This window comes from Vulpes lagopus, chromosome 3, assembly GCF_018345385.1.
Source record: "Vulpes lagopus strain Blue_001 chromosome 3, ASM1834538v1, whole genome shotgun sequence".
NCBI lineage: Eukaryota > Metazoa > Chordata > Mammalia > Carnivora > Canidae > Vulpes > Vulpes lagopus.
In genome coordinates this window covers 113,669,246-113,681,391 of record NC_054826.1, presented here as the reverse complement: position 1 = coordinate 113,681,391, position 12,146 = coordinate 113,669,246, and the positions used below count along the sequence as shown (strand labels likewise).

Here is a 12,146-nt window from a genome sequence, read left to right as displayed (position 1 = left end):
TACACTAAGTATAGTGTTCTGTAACTTCCTCTTTTTATCACTTAGTAATATATCCTAAAGATCACTTAGTATTAGTATAATTAAAGAATGGAGATCTACCTCATTTTTTTTTTTTGACAAGTACGGAGAATTCCAGTTTATTGATTTATCATAGTTTCTTCAACCAAACTCCTTTTGATGGACATTTGGGTTGCTGTTACCCATAGAGTTAAACAGTGAATGACCTTTTATGTAAGTAATTTAACTTTTTTCCCCCAGATATTACCAAAGTCCTCTCTATGGGATTCTCAAAAGTAATATATGAGAGTGCTCTGCATACCTGGGTCAAAAGAATATTCTTTCATATTTTTTTGAATTTGTGCCAATCTGATAGAATTGGTATAGCAGGGATTAGTTTTAATTTTCATTTTTCTTATTATGAGTAATAGTGAGTTTATTTCATATATTTGCCATCTTAAAAATTTTTTTTAAAGATTTTACTTATTTATTCATGAGAGACACAGAGAGAGAGAAGGAGAGGCGGGCTCCATGCAGGAAGCCCGAGGTGGGACTCGATGCTGGTCTTCAGGATCACGCCTGGGGCCAAAGGTGGCGCTAAACCACTGAGCCACTGGGGCTTAGGCTGTATTCAATAGGAGAGTTCCCCCAAAGACAAACTGGGGTGCTGTTCCTGGAATCTACCAGCACAAATGCTGAGGGGAAGTAATGGCAGATGTCCCATCTATTTGGTAGACCAGTCATGTAAGCCTTCTTTCTTTCCCATGTGCCCCTTGCCAGACAGGAGAGAGACCAAGCAACCCAGCCCTGTGGTGGGTGAATGGCACAGGGGATGAAGTCAAATGGAGCTTTGAAGAACTAGGCTCCTTTTCCCGAAAGGCTGCCAACGTGCTCACCAAGCCCTGTGGCCTAAAGAGAGGAGACCGAGTGGCCGTGATTCTGCCCCGTATCCCAGAGTGGTGGCTTATAAACGTGGCTTGTATGCGAACAGGTCAGTGCCAATATTTAACATTTATTTTTATTTTCTTAAGATTTTATTTATTTATTCATGAGAGACACACAGAGAGGCAGAGACATAGCAGAGGGCGAAGCAGGCTCCCTGGAGGGAGCCCGATGTGGGTCTCGATCCCAGGACCCAGGATCCTGACCCAAGCTAAAGGCAGATGCTCAGCCACAAGCCACCCAGGTGCCCCAACATTTCTTTTTTCAAAAAGAGAGAAAGAGAATGAGAGTGCACAAGCAAGGCAGGAGGGAAGGGCAGAGGGAGAGAATCTCAAGGCGATATGGCACTGAGCACAAGCCAGACATAGGGCTCCACCTCATGACCCTGAGATCATGACCCAAGTAGAAACCAAGAGTCAGATGCTCAACTGACTATGCCACCCAGGTGGCCCGATATTTAACATTTTTAAATTACACAGAAACAGAAAGAAAATGAAATTTGAGTTTTTCCTGAATTGTTCTGACTGAAGCTATGCTTAAAAAGAACAAAAAAATAAGAGTTGAGATGAAGAGCAACCATGATGGAATAATAAGAACAACTATTATTATTAATAGGTGGGTATTGCAAAAAGAAAAAAAAAAGAAGTTTGCAAGGAGGAAATTGAGGTTCAGAGATATTAAGAAGTTTATCCAAAGTTGCACAGCTAGAAAGTTTTGAAATTGGGATTTATTTATTTATTTATTTTTAGAGATTTTATGTATTTGTTTTTTAAGAGTGAGACAGGACTAGATGGGGCAGAGGAAGAGAGAATTTCAAGCAGACTCCACACTGAACATGGAGCCCAGTGGGGAGCTCAGTTGCACAACCATGAGATCATGATCTGAGTTGAAATGAAGAGTCAGATACTTAACCAACTGAGCTACCCAGGCACTCTGCATTTGGGATTTAAACAGAGAATTCTATCAAAGCAAATGTGGATAATAATGCCTCTTGGCATAGCTGGTTATGATACATTTATCTAGATTATCAAGAATTTACTTTCTTAAATATATTTGGATTCTCCCTGATAAGAAAATACTAATGAAATAAAAAGCATTTTAGAATTTAAGGACATTTAAGAATATGACTGTGGATCCCAGTTGGAAAACCTCGGCCTCTTTTCAGGCAAAAAGATTAATGTATACATTTTCTACTAAAGTAGTAATTTTAATGTACCCCAAATAAAAATTATATAGTATTGTTTTCCCCTCTAGGACAGAAGTTGGCAAAAACCATGGCCTACTATTTTCATAAACAAAGTTTTAAAGTTTTAATGGAATACAGCCATGCTTGCACGTTTACATATTGTCTATATAGTTCTTTTTGCTCTGCAACAGCAGAATTCCTAATTGAGACAGAGCTAGAATGGCCCACAAAACCTAAGATATTTACTATCTGATATTTACTATCTTTACTCAAAAAGTTTGCCAATCCCTACTCCAAAGCATGATATGTTTATAAATCAATTAAAAATAAATAAGAATACCAAAGGAAAAACTACTGTAGAGAACACAAAAATGTTTGTTACAATATTATTAATAAGATAAAAAATTCAAAACAACTATATAGAAATGATTAAATAAATTATGACTTAGCTAGCAAAGATTTAAAGAGGTATGTTCATTGTTAGATGAAATTATGATACCTCAAGTTGACATGATATCATTAAAAAGACAATTATAAGGATTTCATAATAGGGTTGAAAAATGCTCTTATTGACAATATTAATTTTTTTTAAAAAAGCAATAGATAAAATTCTTTTTGCATTCAAGATAAAAAGGAACTTGGAAATGTGAAACCAATTGTGAGTTGGAAGGAGATTAAAGGTGGTTTGTCATTAAAAATGTAATCAATAGGGATCCCTGGGTGGCGCAGCGGTTTAGCGCCTGCCTTTGGCCCAGGGCGCGATCCTGGAGACCCGGGATCGAATCCCACGTCGGGCTCCCGGTGCATGGAGCCTGCTTCTCCCTCTGCCTATGTCTCTGCCTTTCTCTCTCTCTCTCTCTCTCTCTCTCTCTCTGTGACTATCATAAATAATAAATAAAAATTAAAAAAAAAATGTAATCAATATTACTTAACATAATTTAAGCAATTTGCGAAATGCCAAGATTAAAAACAAACCCACAAGCTGAATAGTCAAAACATTCAGTTACTTAAATATTAAGCAAGCAGCTGAGGATTGTTTTCTAATTCAGAATTATTAAATCTCTTGAGTAAATATTGAGATGCTTGTATTGTACATGGCAAAATATTTTGCTTTTACTATAAAGTGTGTACAGCATGAAATCCACAAGAGAACTTTTCTTTAATCCCCACACTATCCACTGAACACATTCATGTCACAAATCTACCAAGAATATTAATAATTTCTGAGCCATTAAGAACAAGTGTTTGCAAAATAAATAATCTTATATTTTTATATAGAGTGTACTATCTGAGATCCTATAAGGTATTTTCTTAATTAACTTCCTTAATGTCATATATTTATTCATTTTCTCAAGAGGTGATGACATATGAGAGTTTTAAAATATATTCAATGAGGGTGCCCCAGTCGGTTTGTTAAGTGTCTGCCTTTGGCTCAGGTGATGATCTCAGGGTCCTGGGATGAAGCCCTGGATTGGGCTCCCCACTCAGCAGGGAGTCTGCTTCTCCCTCTCCCTCTGCTGCTCCTCCTACTTGTTCTTTCTCTCTCTCTTGTCAAATAAACAAATAGATAAAATCTTTAAAATATATTTTTTATTGAATATATATACATTCAATGTATATTGTCTCCTTTCTAGGAATTCAAATCCACATCTCCCATTTCACCAGGAAATTCTCCAAGAAATAAGTAGTCTGCTATATAGCACAGGTCTTGGGAGCCTAGGAAAGGTGTCTTTGAAACCTGGTTCTACCTCTTACTGTCTTTGGGACCCTTGGGCCAGTTGTCATGTCTCTGTCCTGGGATTGATTTTACATGAGATAGCAGACACATAATAAGTGCTTAATAAATGGTAGTGGCTATTCGTAACACTTTATATACATTTCACTTTTCCTTGCTGATTCACGTTAGAAAGTGCAAACCACCTTCTCTCTGTCTTTCATCTAATTCTCCCATATGATTTTCTCATAAGGAACAGGTATTTTAAAAGCAGGGCCATCTCAGGCCAGTGTTTAGAATGGAGTGAAAAGTGAGATATACTAAGCATTGAGAAAGGAGTATAGGTAAACTTTGACAACTCCAGACCACTGGGAAGACCCAGGTTTGAAAGTTGACTCTGCCACTCACTGGCTGTGACTCAATATCATATCCCAACTGCATGGACCAACATGGCTGCTTGTAACAGTGGCCTCTAGGCTCTTCTGATTGCAAAATCTATCAAGAAAATATTTGGGATACACATCACTCCCATCTGGATATAATTATTTTTATTGTTCTTCTGTACAATATAGCATGCATGCTATAAAATATACACAAGATGAGATAAAAATATAAAGAATACTAATATCTCAATAAAAATTTTTTTAATTCTAATTTCTTGGGACACCTGGGTGGCTCAGCGGTTGAGCATCTGCCTCTGGCTCAGGGCGTGATCCCAGGATCCAGGATCGAATCCCACATCGGGCTCCCGGCGAGGAGCCTGCTCCTCCCACTGCCTGTCTCTGCCTCTCTCTGTGTGTCTCTCATGAACAAATAAATAAATCATTATAAAAAATAAATTTATTCTAATTTTTCTTCTCATCTTCAGTGGATTACCTTGCAGAACTCACTTTGAGGACCATTGGTTCAGAAGATTGAATAATGTTCCTGAAAATGTGTTATGACCTATAAAGTGTTATTTAAGTATGACATAATAATGATTCAAATATTCCACAAAAATGTTACATAATGATAGCCCACCATTATAATGCCTATTATATGCCAGACACTTACTATTATTTTCCCCATTTTACAGATAAGGAAAGGAAGGCACAGAGAGATCAAGTAACATGTTCAAGGTCACAAAGCTAGTAAGTCACAAGGACAGAATTAGACTCATAGACTGTCAAACTCTGAAGCCACTGCTCTAAGAGATCTCCCTCTCTAAGGCCCTGTGGAATGTCCCTGGGGACCAAGACAGGAGTAACCAAAGGCTGTATTTCATAGCTCCTCCCCACCCAAGCACAAAGCCCATTTCCATAGTCCACAATGTTACCTAATGGACAAGATTTCTATCTCAGCTCAGGGCTCTCTCTTTCCCAGGGCTGATCTTCATGCCAGGAACAACCCAGCTGACAGCTAAAGACATTCTCTATCGGCTGCAAGCATCCAAGGCCAAGTGTGTTGTGGTCAGTGAGGACGTGGTCCCAGCTGTGGAGTCCATCATGTCAGAGTGTCCCAACTTGAAGACCAAACTCCTGGTGTCCTCACACAGCCAGGATGGGTGGCTCAACTTCCAGGAATTATTTCAGTGAGTATTTTCCCCACCTCATCTGCAGTACCAGCAATAACACCAATCACAACTGTATCTCAGTGTCACCTTGCCTCCAAGGACTTAACAATAGTGTCAGTTGATTTAGACTCCTTCCCATAAAAGAATCACCTAATAGGAGATTTTTAAGGACAGAGGAAAGGATGTAGCTCTGCCTCCATTTCCCTACCTCCTACCATGGCTTGTGATGAATATCCTGCATGGTTTGGCCCTGGCCTAATTCTAGACCACATCTCCCACTACACTCACAGCCTTGACTCCCTCTGGCTACCTTTTTATTCCTCAAACATGCCCCACCCCAGGGGCTTTGCACCTGTTGTTTCTTCTGCCTGGAATGCTTTTCCCTAGTCCTTCCAACAGTCCTAGTCCTGGATTCCTTCCAACAGACTCTAGCTCAAATGTTTTATTCTCAGTGAGGCTGTCTCTGACCATCCTATCTACAGTAGAATTCCAAGCCACTCTATCATATCACCCTGTTTTCTTTTTTTTTTTTTTTTACCTTGTTTCCTTCATGCACTCATCACTATCTGAATATCACATCCAGTCATCTGTTCCCTTATTTACTGTGTTTTTCTCCTCTATAGTAAAGATTGCCAAAATAGAGCCCATGGGCCAATTCAGGCTCAGCACCTGTTTTTGTAAATAGGGTTTTATTGGAACATAGCCACACCCATGTGGCTGCTTCCATCTTATAAGAATAGAGTAGTTGCAGCAGGGACCATATAGCCCACAAAGTCTAAGATATTTGTTATATGGCTCTTTATAGAAAAGGTTTGCCAACGTCTGATCCAAACTGTAAGCTCCAAGAAGGAAGAGGCACTGTTTTTTTTTTTTTTTTTTTTTTTTTTTTTTGAAGAGGCACTGTTTATCTGTTTAGTTGATCACTCTACCATATAGTTGGTATATTTGGTACTTAAGAAATATTGCTGAAAAATTGAATGAACAAAACAGATCACTTAACCTTAAGTTTCCTCATATGTAAAATAGGGATAATTATGCTGCACATATCTCAAGTGTTGTTTTAAGGATAAAATAAGCTAATATGTGGGAAAGTGTTTCCTAAACTGTAAAAAAAAAAGGGGGGGGGACTAAAATGTCAATGAATGATATTATCTTTCAATAGTTTCTTTTTAATAAACTATTTCAGATAAGTTTAAAGAAAGAGGGCTCCCTGTGAGGAGCCTGCTTCTCCCTCTGCCTGTGTCTCTGCCTCTCTCTCTGTGTCTCTCATGAATAAACAAATAAATCTTTAAAAAAAAAAAGTTTGGGATCCCTGGGTGGCGCAGCGGTTTGGCGCCTGCCTTTGGCCCAGGGCGCGATCCTGGAGACCCGGGATCGAATCCCACATCAGGCTCCTGGTGCATGGAGCCTGCTTCTCCCTCCGCCTGTGTCTCTGCCTCTCTCTCTCTCTCTGTGACTATCATAAATAAATAAAAATAAATAAAAATTAAAAAAAATTAAAAAAAAAAGTTTAAAGAAAGAGATCATGAATGTAATAGGGCAGGGTTTTTTGTTTCTTTTCTTTTTTTTTTTTTTTGTTTTGTTTTGTGCTGAAATGAAATGTTATACTACTAATTAATATAAACCAAATTCTAATGGTCAGTCCCAAAATACTCTCCCAGAGAATGGTTATGCCAGATAATCCTATTACTGTCTTTTATAAGCTATTAGATAGATAGATAGATAGATAGATAGATAGATGTGTAACTTTGGATAAGCCAAGTATCATCTCTGAAACTGTATCTTATCCACAGAATGGGGATAAAAATAGTATATACTTCACTGGGTTGTAGAAGAATTAAATGTGATGATGCATGTGAAGTGTTTAGCATGACACCTGGCACAGAGTAATCACTCCATAAATACTACAGTAATTATAATTAGTCTTATTATTTTCAAGTTAATAAAGTCATTCAGAAGTGCAGTGATTCCCTAAGGTAATGGTATCCAGATTATTTGAATATGGATCTCCAATAATAAAATATTTTTAACACACTTCCCCAATACATGTATTATAAGTTATATACGTGTACTTTTGTGGATGAATAGAACACGTATCATTTGAAGTCCTAGTTTCTTTCTCATCCTAGGTGTCTTATATACCCCTGGGCAGCAAGCACCCCTACTTCAGAGGCCCCTGCCCTCAACAACTCTATAACATGCCATGGAGTGACTATGAAACCTTAAAGATGCCACAAAACTCAGAGGAAAAGACTTCTAACTCACATGAATTTTAAATTGAAATTTGCACGTTTGAGGGACAGTTTTCAAGATAAAGGGAATCCCTATTTCAAACAACTTTGGAACATCATAACTCCAAAAATGCTATAGATTGTTTCTCAAAAACTAAGGAAAAGACAGCTATTATTGCCAATATTTAGTCTTTCAGAAAACCCCATGTAGCAAAACTAGGCAAATGTCATCATTGTTAGTCGGTTTTCTACTCAAAGGGTCTTTTGTTCTCCTTCTAGCTCCCAAGGATAGAAGTCCATGAACGTTTTCTAAAATGTTCACATTAAGATAAAGAAAAGGTCAAAATTATGGGCCAGACTGATGCTTCTCTTTTCCTATCCTAGTAAAAAGAGCCTCCCTGTGGGTCTAAGACCCTGGATTCTGGTCCTGAGGGGACTGAAGCAGTGTTTCAGGCAAGGGAACAATGAACAAAGATATGGAGGCAAAAATAATCCTGAGGTGTTCAGTTTTGGCTAGAGGACAAAATATGAAGTCAGAAGGGAATCCAGAAGGACAAGCAGAAGCCAGATTATGGCCTCTCCTATAAAGATCTCATATGCCATGCTAAAATCTTTAACATGACCTACAAACAAGGGAAGCCAGCCTGACAAGTTTTAAGAAATGAAGTAGGGTCAGTTTACGGTTTTAATGCAATTTCTCTGGCAGCTGTAGAGAGGATGAATTTGAGAAGAATCGAATTGGAATTAGAGAGGCCACTCTGGGACAAATCTAGTGGGGGAGAAGATGTGGGTCTGAATCCGTGCTCTGGTGAATGGGATAAGGGAAGGAAGCAAAGTAAAGAAGTAGCAGGACTTGAAGATTGATTGGACTTAGAGAATAAAGGAAAGAACCAAGGTTGATCTGCTTTTTAAGGTAGATGGCTAGATGGTTAGGTAGTATCAGATGGAGAAAGAGTTGAAAGTTGGACATACTAATATTGAGGGGTCTGTGAACACCCAAATGTCCAGCAGGAGGTAGATACAGGAGTCTTAGACTCAAGGAGCTAAAAATACAAATGTGGAAGTCATCAACATATAATCAGTTCTGGAAAATCCAGAAAAATAAAACTCAGGTGTCCAACGAGAGTCAGTCAGACAATGAAATCACTAATTGAAAATCTCCTTGTCACCCACACATTGCAATGCATCCTCTTTTGGATAAAAGAAAACAGAAAATTTAAAGCCTTACATTAAAATTTTCCACACTGGGTGAAGAAGCATTAAAAATAATAGTGGTTTTTTTCCCCCACAGTATTAAATATTGTGAAAAAAATCCCCCTTTTTCCAGTTCCCACACACAAGTTGATAAATATATTCCTTGAACATAATTTGATGCTCTTTATCTATTTTTTTGAATGCTCTTTATTGACTGCTGAATTACAGTGTATCTTTAAAAATAATTATTGAGGGGCACCTGGTTGGTTTAGTTGGTAAAGCATGTGATTCTCCCACTCACCCATGTTAAATACACACACTTCCTCATGACTCTTTTTAGAACAAGGAAACATTTTCTTTCCTTTTGGTTTTGGTTTTGTTTCTTTAATTTAAATTCAATTAATTAACATATACTGTATTATTAGTTTCAGAGGTAGAATTCAGTGATTTATCAGTCTTTTTAAAAAATTTTACTTACTTATTCATGAGAGACACACAGAGGCAGAGACATAGGCAGAGGGAGAAGCAGGCTCCCTGTGGGAAGCTGGATGTAGGGCTCAATGCCAGGACCCCTGAGCTGAAGGCAGATGCTCAACCACTAAGCCACCCAGGTGTCCCAGTGATTCATCAGTCTTATATAATATCTAGTGCTCATTACATCACCCAGTTACCCCATCCCGAGAACCCCCTCCCCTCCAGTAACCCTCAGTTTGTTTCCTATGATTAAGAGTCTCTTATGGTTTGTTTCCCTTTCTGATTTCATCTTATTTTATTTTTCCCTCCCTTCCCCCATGATCCTATATTGTTTCTTAAATTCTACATATGAGTGAGATCATATGATAGCTGTCTTTCTCTGATTGACTTATTTCACTTAGCATAACACCCTCTAGTTCCATTCATGTCATTGCAAATGGCAAGATTTCATTTTTTGATGGCTGAGTACTATTCCATTGCGTATATAAACCACATCTTCTCTACCCATTCATCTGTTGGTGGATTTCTGGGCTCTTTCCATAGTTTGGCTCTCTTGGACATTACTGCTATAAAATTGGGATGCAGATGGCCCTTAAGATCACTACATTTGTATCTTTGGGGTAAATACCTAGTAGTGCAATTGCTGGGCCATAGGGTAGCTCTATTTTCAACTTTTTGAGAAAACTCCATACTGTTTTCCAGAGTGGCAGCACCAACTTGCATTCCCATCAGCAATGTAAGAGGATTCCCCTTTCTCCCCGTCCTCACCACAGTTGCTGTTTTCTGATTTGTTAATGTTATCCGTTCTGACAGGTGTGAGCTGGTATTTCATTGTGGTTTTGATTTGTATTAAGGAAACTTTTTCCATAAAGCCTTTAAATTTCATTGACCATAACTGTACCATGTGCCCATTCCTAAATCAGTCTCTGGTATAAGAATTACCACAATTGGCTTAGGATAATCAAGATTCACTCCCTGGAGCTATATAAGGAACAGTCTCCCCTGAAGCATATGACTGCCTGATACCAGAACAAAATGAGTTTTATCAGTGCAAGGAAGAAGAATGGGATGCTATATGGTAAGCACATGACTGTGTCTGCCAGTGATGTTGAAGATGCTGAATAATAAGTATTAAAATGTTTGATTCAAATCCTCTTTTAGAGAAGATCTAAAAGATCTTCCTTTAAGTATAAAAACTCCTGAAATGTTAATAAACAATTCATAAAGATTAATTATTGATTTTTTTAAATGTAGATTTTAAAAAACCTTAGAAAAAATGCTTAAGTAAATAAAAAACACATCCTTTTGTCATTGATATTGAAAGTCATCTTGGCTGTCAACGTGGCCTATACAGAGGTGGTGCTTAAAAAGAGAGAGCAATGAATTATTAAAGCTTAGCAAAGATCTACAAAATCCCTTTAGGATTTATTGAGAAATTCCTATCAAGGAGGTTTTGGATTAAGTTTTGTTCTATTAACTGCTTTCTGGTATCAAAGGGGCATAAGTAGCAGAGAGAAAAAAATATATATATATGTATATTTATAATCTCAGAGTTAAACTGGTCTGCCATCTTTAGCTACCATATTGGGACCCATATTTTACAGATCCGCCTCTTCAGAGCACAATTGTGTGGAGACAGGAAGTCAAGAACCAATGGCCATTTATTTCACGAGTGGGACCACAGGCTATCCCAAGATGGCCCTACACTCTCAGAGCAGCCTCGGAATTGGGTACACCATCTGTGGAAGGTAGGGAGGGAAACTGTTTTTGCTAAACTCTCCCCTGAGCTGCCAATATGTATATCCAACTGCCTAGCTGACACTTCCACTTGGATGACTATTAGATTTCTCCAGTGTAACATCTACAAAACAGAACCCTTTATGCCCCTGCCCAGCCTAATTAGGCTCAGTAAATGGCACCATCTCACCAACTGATCAAGCAAGAATGTATGGGTTAAATAGGTGATGTGGATTAAGGAGTTCACTTGTCACAATGAGTACAGGGTGATGTACAGGAAACAACCTTGACCCCATGCCACAACGGCATGTCTGGTTCCTTCTCACTGCCAGGTAAACTCACCCACCCAGAAAGGCCTTCCTAGGTATCCTAAAACTATCACATTTTCCTATTTTCATCAGAGCACTTATCACTATTTGAAATTACGATACTGATTTATATTCTTATTTTATTGTGTGTTTATCTACTATATGTCTTCCTAAAGTAAAAGCAAATATCTGATGGTATATCTCACTCACTACTCTGCCTAGCATATATTTGCACAATAAATATTTGTTGCATCAATGAACAAACTCAGAATATCATGTCAAACCCAGCCTCCCTCTCTACTTTGATTACCTAGGATTCTGAAAAAGTCCTCTAACAAAAGTAGGAGTTAGAATCGCTCATCCTGCCTTCAGGCTTCTTTTGGCCCTTCTCTGTAGCCATTGAGGTTCTGGCCAGTTTTCGAAGATATGAGTTTTTTTGCTTTCCTGCTTTTAAAATTTTGTTTTGGGTTTTTTTGGTCTGTCTTGTTGCTTCCCCATATCATTTAGGTATTGGCTAAACCTGAAGTCCTCAGATATTATATGGAATGTGTCTGACACTGGCTGGATCAAGGCTGCCATTGGCAGTGTGTTTTCGTCCTGGCTTCAGGGAGCCTGTGTCTTTGTACATCGGATGGCACAGCTTGACACTGACGCCTTCCTGGATGTAAGTCATGGCTACTAGCTACTACATCTCTCCCTTCGTTTCCCTGCCAAAACCACAAAGAAATGATTCTTCAGAATATAGTTTCCTAGGTTTCTGGAAATCATTCCATTTTAGGAAATGAAGTATCTGGGGATTTGGCTTTTGAAT

The 12,146-nt window shown here is 38.3% G+C and overlaps 1 protein-coding gene across 1 annotated transcript in view; it reads left to right on the top strand.

Moving 5' to 3' along the window:
* Positions 1-12,146, top strand: part of LOC121487415 (acyl-coenzyme A synthetase ACSM4, mitochondrial) — a 29,252-nt gene that overhangs the window by 7,280 nt on the left and 9,826 nt on the right. Inside the window, exons 3-6 of the mRNA XM_041749108.1 lie at positions 778-988; positions 5,202-5,409; positions 10,895-11,038; positions 11,843-11,999. Of these exons, the coding sequence (XP_041605042.1) occupies positions 778-988; positions 5,202-5,409; positions 10,895-11,038; positions 11,843-11,999 (720 nt within the window). The remainder of the gene's footprint in view (positions 1-777; positions 989-5,201; positions 5,410-10,894; positions 11,039-11,842; positions 12,000-12,146) is intronic.